General features: G+C 34.3%; 1 protein-coding gene across 4 annotated transcripts in view; it reads left to right on the forward strand.

The window, feature by feature from the left end:
* AKAP9 (A-kinase anchoring protein 9) overlaps positions 1 to 21,591 on the forward strand; it is a 106,260-nt gene that overhangs the window by 33,102 nt on the left and 51,567 nt on the right. For 2 of the 4 annotated variants that reach the window (XM_064704280.1, XM_064704281.1), the window contains 13 exons: positions 876 to 920; positions 7,042 to 7,095; positions 7,494 to 7,664; positions 10,025 to 10,180; positions 11,082 to 11,279; positions 11,956 to 14,400; positions 16,067 to 16,280; positions 17,066 to 17,145; positions 18,802 to 18,937; positions 19,362 to 19,483; positions 19,987 to 20,092; positions 20,647 to 20,845; positions 21,377 to 21,473. In XM_064704280.1, coding sequence (XP_064560350.1) covers positions 876 to 920; positions 7,042 to 7,095; positions 7,494 to 7,664; positions 10,025 to 10,180; positions 11,082 to 11,279; positions 11,956 to 14,400; positions 16,067 to 16,280; positions 17,066 to 17,145; positions 18,802 to 18,937; positions 19,362 to 19,483; positions 19,987 to 20,092; positions 20,647 to 20,845; positions 21,377 to 21,473 — 4,023 coding nt within the window. The remainder of the gene's footprint in view (positions 1 to 875; positions 921 to 7,041; positions 7,096 to 7,493; positions 7,665 to 10,024; positions 10,181 to 11,081; positions 11,280 to 11,955; positions 14,401 to 16,066; positions 16,281 to 17,065; positions 17,146 to 18,801; positions 18,938 to 19,361; positions 19,484 to 19,986; positions 20,093 to 20,646; positions 20,846 to 21,376; positions 21,474 to 21,591) is intronic. The other 2 variants (XM_064704283.1, XM_064704284.1) reach the window with 2 other exon arrangements.

Below are 21,591 nucleotides of genomic sequence, written 5' to 3' on the forward strand. Positions count from 1 at the left end.
TTTGAAAATAAGCCTGAAAGAACTCAATGTAAAATTGAGGCATTTAATGTGAGGCTGGCTAACCTGTTAAGTGAATTTTGGACAAGCTCTATTAATTGCACATCATTTTTGCCCAAGTAGTTCTAACTCAGGGTGACACTTCTCAAAGTTTTCAGGTTTTTCTTTCAAGTGCACTTATTCCATGATTGTGCTCCTTATATACATAATTTGCATCTTTTCCCGTGAACATTTTGATTCTCAAACTTCATACTACAGTTTATGTAGTTCATCAGCATACACTGTGTTTCATTCAGGCATCTGCCATGGTACATCTGTGCTCAGTTTCTTAAGGCTTTGTTCCCCTCATTCCTCTGCTTCATTAGATCACAAGATTTGAGTCTCTTTGTCTTATTTGCCCTTGGTTTCCATGGAAGCTGCAGGATGAGTGTTTGTTTTAAAATTCTAGTCAGCATCAAAAGTCTTGCATGTATGAAAATTATGTTCTATACACAATTGTGTTCTTAAGCCAGCAAAGTTTTGAATTAGGTAAAATTGATATAGCAGAGACAAGTTATTTTCATGATACTTCTCAGTTCTTTTTAAAAAACAAAAAAAAAATCCCAGAAAAGTAAATTTAATTTTCAAAATATTATTTTGTACCTGTAGCTGTGTGAAAATTTTATCAGGTAATTATAGTGTTTCTGTGATCATAGTTCAACAGCAAAATATCGTTGTTAAAGCTGGGATTTCAAGGAAGTGAAGGTGACCATTGCTGTACATATACTCTTATTAAATTCACATACACCTTTGTGTTTTCAAATACTGTAAAATGGAAAATGTCTTGCTTAGTATTTTTAGAGTGCCATCATTGTAAATATTTTAATATTTTATTTTAGCCGGAAAGTGAAATTTCCACCACAGTAGAAGATTACAGTTCTGAGGTAAGACTGAAGTAATGCTTTTCCTAACTTTTCTTTCGACCTTTTCTGTTACATGTTTGCTGCAATGCTGTGCATAGTTTTTCAAAAGGAGAAGGAAAGAAAGACATGGACAAATCTGTTCCATGTTATTACTGGTATGATAAATGTACCATTAAAGCAAGCATTATGTCAACTCCATAATGGGATGGCTACTGTAATAAATAATGCAGTATATAAATAAACTGTTGTAGCAGTGTCATCCTTAAGGTCGTATGAATGCTTTGTATTGCCATGGGACTATTGGCTGTGCATAATCTCTGCTAATTTTCTGTGAGAGACTATTTAACAAGTCGATTACATTTTAATGAGTTTCAAAGCAGCCTCAGTGACTGGCTGAGTGTCAGTCTGCTGCTGGGAGATGATGAGTGATTGCCTGTGCATCGCTTCTTGTTTGGCTGGTTTGTTTTCTTTCACTTATTAAGCTGACTGTATCTCAGCCCATGAATTTCAGTTGCTTTTGCCCTTCCAGTTCTCTCTTCCACCCTGCTGGTGGGGGAATGAGTGAGTGGAACAGGGGCTTAGCTGCTAGACAGAGTCAGCCCACACGTTGGCATCTACAAGTCATCTCTGTCACATGGAAGGGTCGTTGTGTGTGTGGAACTTGGGTCCTGCCAGATAAAACAGTTGTGTTTGTAAGGAGTAGACTGCCGCATGCGTAAATGTTGGTCAAGAACATGCCAGCAAGAAATGGCCATGGAACATCTGAATAAAGTAGGAATTGGTTTTAATTTAAAAATCTAAGTTTTCATGTCTCAAACAATCATTTTGTGTTGGGGAAGTCTGGGTTTTATTTTGTAGTTCTCTGTGCTAAGCAGTTTAGAACAAACACACCCAGAATCTTAAGCTTGGCAACAAGGAAGAGGGGATGAAGTAAATCAAATCAATCTCATTGCTGTTTGCTGTCAAGAGTGTAGCAGATATACTTTTGAAGAACTGCCATGACTGTAGTGCACCTTTTTAGAATATGCATCACCATGGTATGTGATTACTTTTAAATGGAATTTGCAGTATGTGAAGAATGAACCCTTGAAAACAGTTGACAATGTCATTGATATTCATGTATTTTGACAAGTGAGACATATTACATATATATGTATGAAATGGATGAAATTCTGATCCACTTCTAAGGTGGTAGGAAGCAGTGCTGGAGACTGATTGCAAAAGCTGAAGAAAACATGTCTTTGCACAGGGCAACAAGATACAGAAAACATCTGGTATAATGCCTCGTGGTAATTGTGGATGTGTTCTGATTCTAGTGTTTGGGGCTTCAGTTTGAGTTGAATTTAAAGCTCTCATTTTAACATGAAGTTCCACATCTAAACACTTCATTCTCCAAAGATTCCCATAGGTTATCCGCAGAGGATATTAGGGACCAAATTTTCAAATACTGAAGACACAGAAGAGTAGAATTGCTGAATAGGAGGAACTGAGATATCTGAATATTCCTTACAAAAATTACCAATTTCCTAAAAAATGTAGTGGCAGATGCATTACTAGGCAGTTCTTATTCCTGCGAAAAGGATTTTTACCTTGCTGAGAGTTATTTTTCTAAGACATAAATAGGCAACACAAAACTTATGAATAGAAGCACGATACTGGCTCTCATAAAGAGCAAGCTCAAGCTGTCAGATTTGCCATCTTTAATAAACTCTTTAATTTCAGTTCATTACAGTTAGTTGGTGTCTGAAATGGGGAGACATCACATTTAGGAATGCAAATATTTTAGGAGCTGATTTTCAATATGTTTCATATCAGCTGTAGTGTTACATTTATAATTAAAAGCTCTGTTTCCATTCATGGACACACTGTAAATATAATGATCTGAAGCCTTTTCAGTGGAAGATGAGAATAAATTAAATTTTGTCTGTAACAGCATAATTATGCAGATATATAAAATATTGAGCATATGTTTTTTTCCAAGTACATGATTTCCTTTTCAGAATGCTAAGAAGACCCATATTAAGAGACATAGGCCTGTTGATCCATCTTTTTCCTTATAGATTAGAACATCTCTATTATTTTTTGTGGTTTTGCCAGAAATTAAGTTGAATTGAGGTTGTCATGCTTCAAATTCAAACAGGTTGTAAATAGTTTGTTTTGTTGTTGTTGATAAATTAAATCAGATGGTGCTAATTCTTCAGCCCCTTCTCTTGAGGAATTTATAAAACTAAGTGATAAGGTATTTCCCTCTTTAGCAGAGTTACCAGACACAAAATTATTATTAAGGCAATACAGTCATCTAAGCAAAACTGAAGGTATATTTATGTAAGAATTCTTGTATCAAAGGAAGTTTATTGTAAATACAGTCTTTTGTTCAGTTTTGCTCAGCCACCTTTCTAATACCTACACTCTTCCAGGTAGTAGCTGACTGAGAACTGGTAAATCCTTCATATGTCCAGCTTGTCTTTTGGGACAAGTTCCTCCTCCATGTGAGCAGCAATGACACCTACCTGCATGGTCTTAAATGATAATGGTGGTTAGCTATTTAAGGTTATGGTTTGAACTCAGAGCTAAGAGAAGTTAGGCTTTTCCTAACAGTTGAAATTTTGAGGAATTTTATAACTGTGTAAGGTAAAGATGCCCCCATACATTTTCCATAGCCTCAGTTTTATGGTATCACTGAAAAGCTGTTCAATCTCATTTTTTTCTCCTCTTTGTTCTCTTTCCAAAATGCAAAGTATATCTCTGAAAAGATGGTTAATACAAAGTGTAGAAAGTTGTTTGTTTTTATAAATTTTAATGAAATTCTATACCTCAACCTTAACTACTGCATAAAGAAATCAGTTGCTATTCTGTTACTATATAGAAAAATATATTAAGCCTTGATATTTTAAAAAGTCATCAGTAGTTCTCCTTTAGAAGTTACTAACCTTAGTTACAGTGCTGTAACTATTTTCGCTACAATCTAAAAATGACCTTTGTTTATGGAGTATAAACCTTCCCCACCAAAACCTCCAAAATATGGTGAAATTAATTTTCCCAAGGTAACCTGATTGCTAATTTTAGCTAAGTTCCATATAGTCAGTTGTGGCATAACTAGAAAATTCAGGAGAGGCTAAGAACATTGACAAGCAGTAATCAAGGTCTAAATATTAATTTTTAGGAAGGAGTCAGGTGTCCAAAATGTACAATAATGGGTGAAGGGGGAAAGAAAACATGAGGTAAAATTGTTAATATGTTCCAGATACTTCTGTATGTTTCTACTACCAAATCAAACAAGTCTTTTAAGTAGAACAGTATGTATTGATTTATGCTGAGCATGAATTTATTATTTATAGAGGGAAATCTCTGTAGTAATGGTATTAATGTTGTAAGTAGTTACACATTATATATTATTACTGCTGTTTTTGAGATACAATTTCAAGTGTTCCAAGGTCTAAGGAACATTAGATAGGGTACAGTGTTTTCATAAATGTAATCCTGACCTCTGGTGGTATTTGTCATGAATCACTGCCTTAATCCCGTGGTGGAGGTTGGTTTTCTTTGTATCTCTCAGAAAGAATATTCCTTTCATTTGCCTTAAGCCTTTGTATTAACTGATGCAATAGAAATGAAACCTTTATTTTTAGCCGTTAGACTACAGATTATATTTTACTTTATAATATTAAATAACATTTCTGTGAATTATTTTGAAAATGCAAGGAAGGAAGAACAATCAGACATAATGTCCTTTGAAACTTGCATAACCTTCACTTGTTTCATATTGTTTGCTCACCAAAACTGTGACTGCTGAGTAATGTATTGTAAAATTTAATCTGTTCTTATTTTGTGATTATTTACTCATGCAATTTTATCCAGAGCTCTTGTTACTGTTTGGTTCCATTATGTTAAAATGGTATGTGGTTTGATTTTTTCAATGTTTAATTGTTTCCTGGGGTATGTAACTCAGCAGATCATAAGTAAATAAGGCATAAGAATGTTTCAGTTTAAAGGTGAACTGCAAAGCTTTTAAAGAAGGAATTATAAGAATCTACATGAAGAGCATTTATAGAGTTGCGGAAGATCTTTAAATGGGTAAATCACTGGGACCATAATCCAAAACACAAGAGTCCTGCAGGCCTTGTTTAGCCATCAATTGACACTCAAGTTGGCATCTGAACTACTGAATTCATATATTTCAGATGAGTGGAAAATTAATTTTTAATTAAGATATTTTAAGCTAGTAACTCATTACCAACTGTTTGCTCTTACACAGCAGAATTTGTCATGCTAGGGGTTGCCAGGCTACTCCCAAGGTTTCCCTCAACACAGCATCCTGCTGTGGCTGCCTAGCTGGGGTATTTTTCACAGATTGCAGTGCAGTTTGTTGCCTTGTCATGTTTCCACTTACAGTTTGCCAGGAGACATTTGAAAGAAGAAGGTATCAGATGAGAAGAGCATGGATTACCATGTTACTGTGTGCATCTCTTGCGTGGTGTCAAAGAGTTACACTCCCATGAAATGGAGCAGGATTTCTGGCATTCCACACAGTTGATTTGAATGTGTGTAGCAAAATCTCTTCTCAGAGTTAAAGGTCTTTTGTAGAATTTTCAGCTGCTGAGCAGTCTGGAACAGCTAATGAGATAAGACTTTTGTGCCTTTCCTGTTAGCTGTTGTTATAAAGTATCTTTGATAGTCACACATAGCCATGATTCATGGGAAGAGAAGTGTATCCACTGTGGTAGATTACAGTGATTGTACACTGCATCTTTATCAATTAAGCCTAAGTAAAATGGGAGTTGCAAAGGGGAAAGGAAGGATTTCATAGTAGTTTCTATTAAACTACTAGTGTTGTTAATCTGGGACATGTGCCAAAATCTGAATAAAGATGTTGGTGCTAGGCACTGCAAAGACATTTGTGTGTCTGAAAGTAGAGCAAACATCTGGCAATGCACAAATGATACACAGTGCCTCTATGAGCTGCCTGGACTGCTGTTTGCTGCAATTTTCTTTATTCCTTCTAAACTAAAGTGGTAAACTCTGTGGTGTCTTTTTTTTACTGGGAAAATCAGAAATTGAAAGGGCGCTATATCAGCTCTGCAAATTCTCTAATGCAGATTTGTCCATTTGCCTAATACAAATTCAATGACTGTATTGATCCCATTTATAACAGTGCACTTATTGATTTGCTCAGGCGTGGTTTGTAAGTAAGTCCTGATCCAGGCTATGCAGACATCTGAGCAGTGCAGCTTCTTTTTTGATTTAAACATAGTATTTGGATCTGAAATACTATGCTGCCTTTCCATTTCTAGTACCATTATTTTTGTTTCAGACTCTGATGTAATAATGAGCTCTGAGGAGAAATGCAGCTTTTCTTGCTTTCTCATTTTTGAACATTGGTCTGCTGCTTTAAGAGCCTGCCTTTTTGTTTGACCACTACTCATGTGTACCCAGCATGCTCTTTTCATTTGGATTTTTTTTGCCTATAACTGCTACTTTGGCTTGTGCTTGCCTTTTGGAGATTTGCTGGTTTTGGTTTGTACCATCAGTAGAACCAAAATTCTCATAGAAGCTGAAAGGCCTTGCAGTGTTAGGTGAGTAAAAGGATTTATTTTCGAATGTCTTATGTTGAATGTATAATTATTTTTTTTTTCAATTTCATGACATTCCTTCAAATTGAGAATGAAAATCTATGATATTGCCTTTCATCCCTGATCAAGAGATAGGTGACTTTCAGAAAGACTAAATTTTGTGGTGTATAAAAATCTTTCAGAAAGCATAACTATCTTTAATAATACATAAAAATATTAAACATGTAATTTAAAATGCAATAGTGCTGTGTTTTAATGATTTACAAGATAAAGCTTTGCATTGACCTTTAAATCTGAATTCCTTTGTTTTCTCTAGATGCTGATTGGTAATAATGTTTTTTGTTTTAGACAGTAGTATTTATTTTTGAAATTTTGGGTGTTTTGCCTGTTATCTATGCTTACTTTGATGCAATTTGCTATATGGAAAGCTATTTTGTATTTCAAATGAAATAAATTTTTGTAGCATAATAATTCCCGTGGGTCTGCAGAAATTGCCACATAAGACTCAAGTAAGGGGAAATAAAAATCAAGAATTATTTCAAATAATGTGTTTAGAAATTGTCTTTATACAGGTAAATGGTTGCAGTTTTGTGACAAGAACAGCTATACCTGCAGACTTAATCAGGGTACAGTATTGCAAATTGAATCGGAATACTAATGGAGAATACTAAACACCTCAGTTTTGAACAAAAACTGTGTTGCTGACTAATACTTTGCATGCTGTGCTCTACATCTACATTGTTTGCTATATTAATATAGTGTATCCTTAAACTTGAAATGCAAACCAGTTTAGTCCATCTATTAAGGCTAAGTTTATAGAGCACCACTGGCAGAAACGTTTTGTGTCAGTGCTTTTGAGGTGTGAATTATACTAACAAAGGAGGTTGCCATGGCAATAAGATCTTTGATGCACTATTGTATGTTAATGTTCTAAGGTGGCATTTGGTACAGAATGTGATGCTTGACTTTATTTACTGTGATAAAACATAAAAATTGGCATGTAAAGGAACTTGGATTGATTTAGGAAGAAGAATTTGGAGCTGGAGACATTCATTCAGAGCATGGAATACAGCACTCACACACAGAGCTAGAGGTGATGGAGAATCAATTGGCTGGGAAACAACAAGAGATTGAAGAACTAAGCAGAGAGATAGAAGAAATGAGGGCAGCCTATGGTACAGAAGGATTGCAACAGGTATAATTACCTTATGTTGCTTTCTGCTTGCTATTTGGTTACATGCAAAAATGCAGAGCCTCGCTGGAAAGAGTTCACACTAATGGTAGCTGTTCAGAATGCACTCAATGTGTGATATAGAATTAAGTACATGTAATTTCTTTCAGTCATATGCCATGTGTTCTTTTACTTTGAATGGCATTTCCATTGTGTGTCTTTTTTCTCTGTATTTTGTGACTAAAATTTGAATTGTCTTTACAGTGAGATTCTTCAAATTAGGAATGGAAAGACAGTTTTCTTCAAGAAAAGCCCTAATTCTTCTCTACTTATGCAAATACTTTAATGTCTTCCTGCTCCTCCGCGACCAAAAAAACCTCAGGTTTTACTCCCTAAGGAATAATATAACTGAACCAAAATGTATTTGTATGTCAGACTTCACAGTGTGAAATGCAAAAACAACAGTGTCAGAATGTTTTAATCTAAAACACCTAATAATTTGAGTTTACAGGAAAGCATTTCTTACTTTAAAAATACCATTGGAATATGAACTTAAGTTCTAAAGTAAAGAATATTCTTCCAGTTTAAGCCAGTGGTGCAGTGCACTCAAGTCAGTGCTTTGCTGTGCTTTATGTCTTACTTGTCTCTCTCCTAATTTGGATTCAGGTCATGTCACTGTATTTTGCTATTTTTTTGCAAAGTACTGTAAAATTTAAAAAACCCTAATATTCAGTTATTTTCACTGTTGCATTATTATTATTATTAGTAGTAGTAGTAGTAGTAGTATTACTACTGCTGTGATAATAGATGTCATTTTATCCACCATAGCACCAGTTAAGTGGTTGCCCCAGAAGAGATGGTTTATTATTTCTTTGTCTGGTGTTGAATTTTAATTACTGTGTCTTGTATCTGTTGTGCTAAACATAATAGTCATAATCATAGCATAATAAACAAAATAAGTATTTCTAATGATTGTAACTACTGTTAATTTTTCCTGAAAGAGTAGAAAGTGAAAATGTTTTTTTAAACTGCATTTTTAAAATGGGTATAATTACAATTTTTAAAATAAAATAAAAATTTACTTAAACAAAATTGAGTGTTTTCGGGTTTGGGGCTGTGGTACAATAATATTTTAATTGTTGAAATGTATTTTTGTTTATAGTGGTACAGTGAGTAGTGTCTCAGTTGAGAAATTCGTATGGTTTATTTTTCAGAAGAAACAAAAGAATTGTAAAAGGGGAGTGGAGAAGATAATTGTGTGCTTTATTTCTGCCTTTGTCAAGAACAGAGATTGAATTTAAAAAGTTGAAAATTATATAACATGATGTGCTTTGGAACTAACATATTTACATTTTCAATTTCATTGAACAGATGCTAAAGCAAAGGTGTAGCACTCTTAAGTTCCTGATCTGTTCCTGATTTTCTCTACTATAACAAACATTTAGTATTTTCATTAGGCCTGTGCACTTTTTTTGGAGTTGATTCCAGTGTTATAAAAGAACTTTATCTGGAAGCATTACCATGTTAAAAACCAAGATTCAGCATATAACTTGGAGAAGGTTTTTTGGGGGAGTATTGTAAACAAAGCACTTACTGAATATTACTAATGGTTTAAGAAATTTGCAGCATGTAGACAGGAGGCTTCTACTAGCCTTAAGTGAGTTCAAATTGAGAAAGAAACTTTATACTGATACATGATTATATAAATGCACACAAAAATACTGCAACTCCATATTGTAGAATTTCTGACTGCTTGAATGTAATCCTACAAAAAATTAAAACAGCAAAGAATTTTTTTGTACTCTTACAATTTCTTCATCATTACAAATTACAGAAGATTCATCTGTTAAATATGTTGTATCCATTTTGCAGCTTGCACTGATTTTCTTGTGTAGTTATGAATGATTTCCCTGGGTTCACAGTGTAGGATACCCTGACTTAGTACAATGAATGCTGTTTGTTGCACTTCAAGTGAGAGGTGATATAACTTGCATTTATTGTGGGAAAAGTGTGTGAACATGAGTAGTTGTGCAAACACCATTAGTAGATATTCTGGCTTCCTTTATGGTGGTTTGTTTATGTGGCCACACTTTTTATTTTAAAAGCAAGTTATATATTTAACTAATTAACCTTCTTAAAAGTTCAGATTTTGTTATTTGTTAACTATATTTTATGGAGAGATCATGTATTGTTCAATGAGGGTGAAAAAGCCCTCCTTCTGAAATTTTTAGAAATAAAGGTTGTTAAAATATAAAAACTATACTAGTGAGACACCTTTTAAATAGAGAGGTTAGGGATGACTTATTCCTACCTAACTGAAATTAGCTAGTATTTTTGACTGTAGTTTTCATGTGCATTAATAGTTTAAATTTCATCTTTTACAGCTGCAAGAATTTGAAGCTGCTATCAAAAAAAGAGATGACATTATCACTCAGCTCACTACTAACCTGCAGCAGGCACGGAAAGAGAAGGATGAAACCATGAGGGAGTTCTTGGAGCTTACTGAGCAAAGTCAAAAACTGCAAATTCAGTTTCAGCATGTAAGTTATACAGCTGCCAACATTTATTTGGGTTTGACAATAGTTGTGTTGTTTGGAGGTGCCATAAATAGCTACTTCCTGCAAAAAATATTTTGTGCATTTTTCAAGTATCAGCCTCTTAGCATAGATCAGCAGTCATTTTCCTGGTCCTACAGTTGTTGTCACAGTATAGAATAATTAACTGTAAAATTATAAATATTAGTCTATTTTCTTTCCTATTATGTGGTAATAGCTTCTGATAAATACTTAATTGTGGCAGTTATCCTGGGGAAAAATACTTGGGTAGTTAGTTCTCAGAGCTTTGGGCAGAAATGTTCCCTTTGAAATCAAAATATCCAGCCATCAGCTTCCATGGGCCACAGATTCACACTCCAGTTCTTACATTTCTGAATAAAAGCTTCCTTTGTGGTGTTATTAAAAGGTAGTTTAAATAACAACGTGAAGCTTCAGAAAGACATTTCTTCTAACAAGCATGGTGATTGAGGTGCCACAGGCATACAGACTACAGTGTTGCAGTTGAATATTGTAGTATTTCGTGCTGTTTAAGCACATTATATAGCTCATTTTGAGCTTTAAGTGGATTATATTCTGAAGCCTGAGATTTTATTATTAAAAATCTGATTATGGGCTCCATAGCTGCGAGTAGTGAGTTTTACTACACACTGATGTATCTGAGACACTGCTGTCCTATGTTACCTCACCATGAATATTTAATTAATGTGAAATAATTATTGGCTGGTCTTCCCAAATGAATAAGGATGTTTGACTTCCTCTAAAAGAACTTAGAAATCTTTGACTTGTGATGTTGAAGAAGAAAGTAAGGATCACTGTTTCTGTATGTGGCACAAGCATTTTCTGAAAAACCTGATGTATTTTAGGTTTTATTTCTTTAAAATTCAAGTTGCAGGCAAGTGAAGCCCTAAGGAACAGCAGCCATAGTTGCACAGCTGCTGATTTACTGCAAGCCAAGCAACAGATACTTTCACATCAGCAACAGCTAGAAGAACAAGAAAGTCTGCTTAAGAATTACCAAAAGAAGAATGAAGAATTTGAAGAGCAGATTACACATCTTCAAGAGAAAATAGTGACATATGAAATGGTATGTTCCTTACTCTAAAGATCGCTTTTCCTAAACACTTTTTAGGATTTTGTAATTCCTTGGAAAAAAAAGCCAGAGCACAGGTAATGAGTTTGCTGCATAGAATGCATACAGCAATTTAAAGTTTTTGACACTGTTTCTGTTAACTAACACAGAATATGTATACAATTTAAAACTGAAAATTTTATGTCAGTATTATATATTATTTTTATATGAGTTGTAGAAATATTTAGAGCAAGTTTTGAAACTATGTTTCATGTGTTAAAACACCTTCAATGAATTATATTATTTTAGAAACAAGAATTACATTATCTGCTTGAACATTCTTCTGTGCATTAAGCGAAGAATGAATTTTTTCCTTTCTGTACTTTTTTTATTCTCCTTCATGAAAAACATTTTAAAACCACCTAAAAAATCAAATATTACTAAAAGTTATAGACACAGTGGGATTGGAAAGAGTAAGGGAGAGACATGACTACATGGGTAGGGTGGGGGTTCTCAGTATTCCAAGGATACAGGAAACTTCCAAATGAGGTGAACAAATAATTTATGTTTTATAACTAACATAGCCTCTCTAGCCTTCTAAGAAAAACTAAATAGCTAAGTCTGTAAATGTTCTTTCATGTTCAGATAATTGGCTAAAAATAAGAACATGGCTTTCCTCTTCTATTTTAAGGAAAAACAGAGAAAAGAGGGGGAAGATTTGAGTAAATTAAAAGAAAAAGAAGCATTAGTTGAAGAGCTGGAAGCAAAACTTGGGGAAGAGGAAAAAAATGCATTTCAGCTAAAGGAAAAATTATCAGATGTCAGCAAATTACTTGAAGAATTGAAAGAAGAAGTTTCCCTAAGGAACCAGCAAATAAGTAACATGGAAGTTGAACTTACCACCTACAAACAGAAAGAAAGACAATGTTCTGATGAAATAAAACAATTAATGGGAACTGTGGAAGAACTGCAGAAACGATGTTATAAAGACAGCCAGTCTGAAGCTGACATTGTGCAAAGAATGGAATTAGAAACACAAAGGAGACTGGCACAACTTCAGGCTGAACTAGATGAAATGCATGGCCAGCAGATTGTACAAATGAAGCAAGAATTAATTAAGCAGCATGCAGCAGAAATGGAGCGGCGTCTTTTGCAACAAAAAGTAGACTTGGAGCAAACTTTGAGTCTATGTTTTAATGAGAATGTTAATAAAGATCAAATGCATTTAATGAATATTAAAATTAATGAATTGAATGCAAAATTGCAGGATGCTGATAAGGAAAGGGAAAAAATAAAGCAGGAATTGTCACAACAGATGGAAGTTATTGCAACAGAGAAATCTCTTCAACAAACTAGAATTGAAGATCTTCTACAAGAACTGAATTTTTCAAGAGAGCAGGTTCAAAGAGCCAAGCAAACTATAGTGGATATGGAATGTAGATTAAATGAAGCTGAAAAATACCGGTTTGTGATTGAAGATTTAAAAACTCAGCTGGCTGCTGCCTCTGAATTTAGGAAAGACTTGGAATTAAAACATGAGGCAGAAATCACAAATTACAAAATAAAACTTGAAATGCTGGAAAGGGAGAAGGATGCAGTTTTGGACAGGATGGCAGAATCTCAAGAAGCAGAATTAGAGAGACTGAGGACAAATCTTCTGTTTAGTCATGAAGAGGAACTTTCCAGGCTTAAAGAAGACTTAGAAAAGGAGCACATGGTGAACATGGAAAGCCTTAAACACAACTTGAATATACACCATAAGCAGCAATTAGATGAAATGCAAAATGAAATGAGGCAAAAGATAGAAGCCATGCAATATGAAAAGGACAACTTAATCACAAAGCAAAATCAATTGATTTTGGAGATTACAAACCTGAAAGATTTGCAGCAGTCTATTGTAAATTCTAAATCTGAAGAAATGACACTTCAAATCCATGAACTGGAGAAGGAGATTGAAGTGCTTAGGCAAGAGGAAAAAGAGAAGGGTACTCTTGAACAAGAAATACAAGAGCTGCAGCTTAAAACTGAGTTGATGCAGGAACAAATGAGGGAGAGAGAAGATACCCTTCAAAAAAAATGTTCAGAATTAGAAATACAAAATAATGTCCTTAAGGGGGAAAATGAAACTCTGGAAGAGAAATTAAAAAATATGTTGGTATGTTCTGAAGAAAACTTACTTTGTAACAGTGGCGTTAGCTCTAAGACAGAAATTTTGGACTTGCAAAAAAGAATAGAAAAGCTTATTACTGAAAATGAGCAACTTAAAAACCAAAACAGTATCCTTCAAGAGGATACTGAAAGGCAGAAGAGTGCCTTTTCATTGACTGAGAAAAAACTTGAAGCTAGCTATAAGGAATTACAGAAGGAATGTGCAAGTCTTCTGAAGGCAAAAACTGAGTTAGAAGAGAACAAGAAAAAGCAGGAAGCTGAATATAAAAGCAAACTTAAAGCTTTGAATGAAAAGGTATGCCATTTACAAAGCAATAGACCAGTTTTATTTAAAACTAAATCCTCTGGTTTTGAAGGGAGTAAAGAAATAAAGGTGTCCAGGGAAGACATATTTGGGGCTGGAGAAGTTGTTGAGAAAGATGCAACAGAACTTATGGAAAAACTCCAGGTTACTCAGCGTGAGAAAGTGGAATTATCCCTGAGACTTGCTGATCTCTCTGAACAGTTAAAGTCAAAGGATAGTGAAATCTGTCATTTAAATGAAAAAGTCAAAACCTTAAAAGATGAGAAAGAGCAAATTCTAGTGAAATGTAAAGAACTAGAAGTCACAGTTAGTCATGTTCAGAAAAGAAATAGTAGTAATAATGACTCTAAGAAAAGATGCTCCAAAGGAAAATCTCTAAAGGCTGCTACTCCGGCATCCGAAAGTAGGAATAAACTCCCTGGTTCAAGGAGTAAAGCTGATGAAGGAATAAATTCAAGAGGTAATCGAAGTTCTGGTAAGGACTGCAGCCATGAAGTAACAAAAAAGAAGGAGGTCCAGCAAATGCTGAAACCAGGACAGCAGACTGTTGTGGAACATTTGCATGGGATGCCAGACAGGCTGACAGAGGAAACATCATTACCAGCCATTACACAGAGTGAAAATAACCTTCAGCAGCAAGTGGATGCCTTAAAATCAGAACAGGTATGTGACATGAAACAGTATAAAAAAAGTTTAAATAAGAAAATTGGTAGGAGCTTACACTTGAAAATTTACATCATATTTTTTCCAGTTGGATGCTTTGGAGTATAGGTATGTGTGTGTCAGTGGGGGAAAGGGTTGTGGCCAGTGGTTGAAAGGGGTTACATGAATGACCAGAATTACAAGCACAGGCAATGTGTATGAGGTTGGGTTTTGAATGAAAAAAAAAAACACCTCTTCTCTTGTGTTTAATTAAGTCAACAGCAACCACAAAAACCTAAGAAGAGTACCAGAGCCTTCATATTTTGATGCAGATTTTCACTTTCTTGAGGGAAAAACTTACTTTGGACAAAAATTGTTATTCTGTGATTAATTTTTCAGTTCTCTTAAGTACTCATTCAAACAGTATAAAGAATAATGAAACTTCATCAGCCATCATTGACGAAACTTTTGAAATTCAAACTTGTGAAACACCAAAATTACATTATCAACAATTTTGTTTTAAGGAATGTATCTGGGTGTGATAATGAGAATTCATATCATGTGATTCTAACTATTTTCTTAACACAAAACTGTTCTTAGCACAGTTTTGCTTGTATTTCTCGGAATTGTAAATTAATTGTGGTAACATGGAAAGGATTCTTATTTGTCAATACAAATAGCCAAGTACTGAGTTAAGTATTTAATTAGGTGGTGGAATCATAAATCTGTATATAAATTTAAATTTATGTACACTGATGAAGTTCAATAGCATGCTGCAAGGTGTATGCAACTAAGTGTTCTGTGGAAACAGATGTTAAGCAGACTTCTACTACTTTTTAAGCTTTTTTTTTTGTTTGTTTTATGAAAGTCAACCTAATGGTGAACTAATACCACCAACTGGCCTAACATTGCATCATAGTTCATTCATTTCCTGAGAAATAAAATCACAGGCAAAGCCACATTGGAAACAATTGTGATTATAAAGAAGAGCTTTAGCTTTGTGATGGTTTTGTTTAGGCTTTTTTGTTTGCTTGATTGGTTGCTTGATTTGTTTTTTGTAAGGCTGTTATAAGGGTCTTACAATTTCCTGCCATAAAATTAAAAATTGTTGTGGTCCAAAGGTGTCTAAAAACCTTTTCAAACTTCAGCTCTAAGTAGGTCCCTGTTGGCATATCCCAAATATATTTTTTCTTTAGCAATAACATCCCCAAAGTGCAGACTGTAACTACAAGCCTTGAAAATCATTGTTTAGTGCAGGCTGTAACTACAAGCCTTGAAAATCATTGTTTTTAACGCCTGCTAATAATGCAATCTTTTCTTTGTGTTTAGAGTGCACTTTCGTAAGTACTCTGTTAATAATGATATTGCTCTTGCTTCACTGGGTTAAAATTCATTGGATTTTTATTGCTGCTAGACAGGAATTGAAGCATATTGAATTTTGTTTATTTTAATTTAATTCTTATTTTAAGTTGAAGTGTTTTACTATTTTGGTAAAACTCAGTTTTTCAAACTAATTATTATTTAAATTTACTTTATTATTTATTTATTATTTAAATTTACTTTATACATACCACATGTGCAGCATTCCATTCAATAACATTATTAGTGTCAGAAATTTCCAATGATCTATTTGGGGCTTTCTGTTTTCTTGTTTTTCACTCTTTTAATTGTGTCTTTAAATTCGAAGACTGATTTACAACTGCAAATGGAAGCACAGCGGATTTGTCTATCCCTGGTTTATTCAGCTCATGTAGACCAGGTTTGTGAGTCCTTGAAGGCAGAAAAAGAGAGTGCACTTTGCAGTCTTAAAGAAGAACTTGTTCATAATCATATACAAGAGATGACTGATCTTAAAAGAATGCATCAGCTGGAGCTCCAGACCCTGAAATTTCAACAAGCAGGTAACTTGACCAGAATTATGAGAATCTGTATGAAAGCTCTGTATCAGAATCTGTATGAAGCTCTGTATGAAAAACTGCCTTAAAAAGCCCCAACCAAACAAGCACAAGAGTTTGTGCATCTAGCTGCCCAATAAATTGTTTTTATATAATATTTTAAAGTGGTTTTTTTTCAGCAAATTGTTTACCCAGTACATGCAGTCTATCACTGAGGTAACTTATTACTGAAAAAAAAGTATATAAAAAATAAGGAATCAAAAGTATTACAACTCATTGTTTGCTGTTTATATCAGCTGAATTAATTGTAAAGAATACTGTAGATTCACCTGTAAGGTAAAAAATAAGCAAATTCACCAGCAAAGTTTTTTTGGACTTTTTCTTTTCTGTTTTCTTTCCATTGCTGCATTGACTCCCTGCACACTTTAAGTAAACTTTGGTGCTACTTTTTGCCTCAGTGAACTTTTATGTTATCATGATGGTTTTCTATCTCAGGTTTTTGTTATACCATGTTTTGCCCTTGTTTAATTTTTTTGCAAAAGTTCTTCTCCCTCCACTAAGTATCTGTATGCATTTATCTTTCTGGAGGTCAGTAATAAACAAAGCCGTTTCTTATCTTGCTCCTCTAGAACGTGCAGCTCAGCTGTGCTAATTGAAACTGTCCGTGTGTTGTAACAATAAAGAGGGGAACAAAAAAGTGTCCTTCCTCAAGCTGAGGCAGGAAATTAGGCCTTTGGAAAGTTGTTGTGCATCTAGTGTTTAAAAATAATATGAATCATTTGTATTCATAGATGATGAAGAGAAATCTACACAAAGACTCATCGAAAAGCTGAATGAAGCTGTCACTGAGGAATGTTCCAGGCTGGCTCAGGTAAGACTTAACAAAAAGCCTTTTTCAAAATGAAAATTTGAAAAACAAAAAATTATGGTTAGTGAGTCATCATATTTTTCTACATTATTTATGCAGGTTCTCTTTGCAGCTTTTCTCTTTGCATTGATCTCAAAACAGAGACTGCTAAACCTGAGTTTCCAAAATAGTATTGCAAATGGTTTTGTTTGGTTTTTTCCCCCTAACCTTGTGTCCTTGTCCAGACAAGTTTTTGTCTTACACATAGTCCTAATCTTCTAGCTAATGTTGATCTCATCTCTGCTAGTTTGGAAGTACTTTTTTCATTTCTCTTTGTTTCTGGATAAATGTTTTTGATTCAAGAGTCTGCTGTCACTCACAAATATCTTGATGCACCGCACATCATCTCTCATATCTGCAATAAGACAGTAATTTCTTTATCAGCTGCAGCTTATCTTTCAAAGACTTAAAAGTGTCAAACAATCTAAAAAATTTGCTGTCTGTATTTTATTTTTTAGAAAATGAATATCATAGTCAAAATTTGAACCTTATATTTAGTCTTCATTCTAATATCAGCCACCTATAATAATATTTTGGCATATCTTTTCTTCTAGAGTAACAGTAACTGATGGCCCTTACAGGTACTTTTGGACCATCAATTGAGTTAATTGTTAGACTTATTTTTAGATAAATTCAGCTGCTTTTTTCACTCATTGTAAGTTTTCAACTCTAAAATACTTTGGATGGGATTTGTGGTTTGGGGTTTGGTGGTTTTTTACCTTCTTTGCTGGACTTTTTTTAATACCTTTTTGGTATTCCCATCTTTTTGGGAAAGTGAATAGCAGAATTTTAACTTGGGATCCACCATGGGAGAGATTGAGCAGAACTCCATGGTAGCTCAGAGAAAGTGGCAGCTAAATGAGAGTGCTTGGCAGGAGTTATTTCACAATGTGAAAAATGCTGCCTGTTTGCATGATCCTTTTGTAGAGCTGTTAGAGAAATTATGGTTTTACTTTTCTAAGTTGAATTTGGTTTTTGTTGAGTAAAAAATCTTTGAATAAAGAGTTCCACTGTGCTTTGAGCAAGCAGTTTCTTTTCAAGTATCACCTTCAGAAATCATATGGATAAATCTTCTGTTTGCCTGTCCCTTGTGAATCTGGCAGTGTTCTGCTGACCACATAGCACCAACAAACATAGGTATTCTGTTCATTACTTGCTTTTTTATGCCATATCCTTTTGTCTGATTTGTTCAGCACTTCAAGAACAAGATGAGCTGTAATGCCTAAAAAGATACCAATTTTTGTTTTAAGGAATTCCTCTTTAAGTAAAATTGCAGCTTTTGAGAATGAGACATTTAAAATGTAAAGTTGCTTTCCATATTACTAAAGAAGGCTTCTCTCTAAAAGATTTTACTATTTGGCAGTTCCAGATTAAATACTGATTTGGAAACATACGTGTTTATGCTTCAGCTGAAAAGTCTTTTCATATCTGTTTCTTTTATCAGGAGTTTTAAAGATTGTCTGCATTCTTAGGATTCAATGGAACATTTATGCCACCGTTTTCACAGAAGTTAATGCTCACAAAATACTACTTTTTCCTGTTTTTCTTGTATTCTTTGTGAATTGTGATTGACAAAATAATAAATTGTTTACTTTTCACTTTGTTTGATTTGTTGTGCAGGTTTTGTGTGGCAGTCAGAATGAACATTCTTCAGCTGCTGTAGAAGCTGTTGATAAAGAACAGGAAATTTTCTGTAAACCTGCTGTAGAAGAAAAACTGAGTGTAGAATTACCAGTACACAGAGATCAAGCTCAAGGTAATGACTTTGTACTATCATGCTGGTTAAAAGTACTTATTTAAGGTATGTCAGACTGGCAATTATGCCATTACTTTTTCAAGTACTAATTCATGTGCTTAAATAGCTGTTTTAGAGATTTCCTCATTATTCTGAAGCACTTTATTTTTGTTATGGATATTTTCTTACGCTGTTTTCATTTTCATGGATATTGGTGGAAAAAAAATTTGGGGGTTTTTCTCTTCCTCCTTTTGTAGAAGAAGCTAGCAATCTTACCAAAAAATACATATGTATCAATACATATAAAAATGTGTTCAAAATGTGGAAGGACTTCACTTGTTTCAGTATTTTGTAATGTTTATCAGACAATTCTTTGAGGCAGAACTTGTGAACACATCACTTGTGTTAAAATTTATGGTAAAATGTTCATTTTGTTTTTTTGAAGTCCCTGATTCTTTGTGTAATTTAACTGTGCAAGAAGGTATGGATGCACTTCTGCAGAAGATAATGGAAGAGTACAGCAGGCTGAAAGCACTTCAAACACAGCTGATGGCACAGTGTAAACAGGTAAACTTTAATAGCATAGGGTATATGAGCATTTGAATTTTCTCTGTTGTGTGAATTCCTTCTGGATGGCTGAGGAAAATGTGTGTATCCTGGTTGAGTGGCAGAGCAAGGCAGTGATTTGAGAAAATGGAGGAAGCTGCTGTCTATGTCACAGAATTGTGGGTTGGTTGAGGTTAGGAGGCTCCTCTGGAGTTCATCTAACCCAGCCCTGCCCAAAGCAGAGTCAGCTAGGAAAGATTGCCAAGGACTGTGTGCAGCTGAATTACGATACCTCACAAGCTCAGTGGGCAGCTTTGCCTTCTTCAGGTTATACATGCCCAGCTCTTCTACCTCTCCTAGTACAACAAATGCTCCAAGCCTCCCATCTCCTTTGTTACTCTCTGCTGGACTCATGCCAATATGTCCATTTCCCTTTCATACTGGGAGTGCAGCACTGGATATAATATTTTTGTGCTGCTACTAGACAAATTGTTGTTAATTGCATTTACTTGGTTATTATTTAGGTTAAGGTACCAAAGGTGTCTTCTTCAGAAAGGAGGAAAGAAGAGGAACCTATCCATATGGAAATAGGAAAGGAAAGTCTGCAGACTCTTTCACAGAATATAATGGGTAAAAAGATATATATGCTGTTTTTAATGTGTGTATATTCAGAGAGAAAGAAAAGACAATGATTTTTAATTTTAACTGTTTTATATCTTACTACAGCTAGAACATAAGAGATTTTTTCTGATTTTGCAGTACAATACTCTAATTTTCTTAATTCTGTAAATTCTTTCAGAAGTAGATTCTGTGATGCAATTTTGGTAGTATTTTTTAGTTTTCCACTATAACAATTTGTTACCCATGTCAAATATTATTTTGCAAAATTGAAGATTAGGTTATCATTCTTTGTTACAAAAAGTAGTTGACAGGATGTCAGAAATTTTTTTAAACTACATTAATTATTCAGTCTATCATTGCTAAATATTTGTGATGAAGTTAATATAGTTTCTTTCTTTCATTCTTCCATTATTTCATTCTTTCATTCTTTTGTACTTTTGTTTGTTCTTTCTTCTGTTCTTTCTTTATTTTGTGCTTCTTTCTTTTGTTCTTTTTTTCTTTCTTTCTTTTTCCTTCTGTCCATCTGTCCTTCTCACCCCCTGCTTGACACAACCTATACACAGATCCTACAATTCAAGAATACTGTTCAAAGGAGATAGGGAATCTTAAAAAACAACTTGAGGAGCAGCATGCTCAAGAGCTGGAGCACCTCCGGTCCTATTTCCAGCAGCAGCTGAGAGAAAGTCAAGAGAGGTACACTACAGAGCTTGTCCATCTGCAGGAGAAGCTTCAGATGGCTGGGCTGTCCTCTGACCACACAAGGTATTCACCAGTTTTTCAATGCTTAAAACTTCATGCTCATTTAAGAAGTGTTTCAGATAACCATTTGTGTAAAGCTCTGTGTTCTGCTTCAGAATTGGAGCAATTCTTTATAAACATATTGCTCTGCTGTAGTTTTATTCCTTCAAGACTTGTTAAGAGTCTTAAAAGAAATTATATAAACATTGCAAATTAAGTAGTGCGGCATTTATTGTTAATAGAGGAAGATTTGATAAATGGAATAATGTGTAAAAGTAATTTCACATATATGAGCTTTATAGCAGCAATTTCAAAACTCCAACTCAGTAGACCACATTTAGTCTTCAAAACTCCAGGCACTATCATTTACATCTAAAGACATCTTGTGTAGATGTAGTTGCCTGAAATTAATTATTTTCTAGAATGATAGGTAATACTAAAGTTTGTGGTAAAGTTTAAGTCCAGTTAACACATAATGGTTTTCACCAAGTCATGGGCAAAATACTGATCTTTTAAAAATTATTATTTCTCCTCTCTGCTTTTTGTACTTTTTAGTGTATCCACAGATTCAGAAAGAAAGTTAAAAGAAGTCTTCAGGAAAGTAAAGTGCACAGAAAATCTTCATCAGAAAAAAACAGATAAAGCATTAGAGGTATGATGTAAATCAGTTGATGGCTAATATATATGAGTGACATAATTTAGATGCTTTGGCTTCATATTAAAGTGAATTATGGACTAATACTTAGTAGACTAAGATAGTTATCATCTTA

This window comes from Zonotrichia leucophrys, chromosome 2, assembly GCF_028769735.1.
Source record: "Zonotrichia leucophrys gambelii isolate GWCS_2022_RI chromosome 2, RI_Zleu_2.0, whole genome shotgun sequence".
NCBI classification, from domain to species: Eukaryota; Metazoa; Chordata; class Aves; order Passeriformes; family Passerellidae; genus Zonotrichia; species Zonotrichia leucophrys.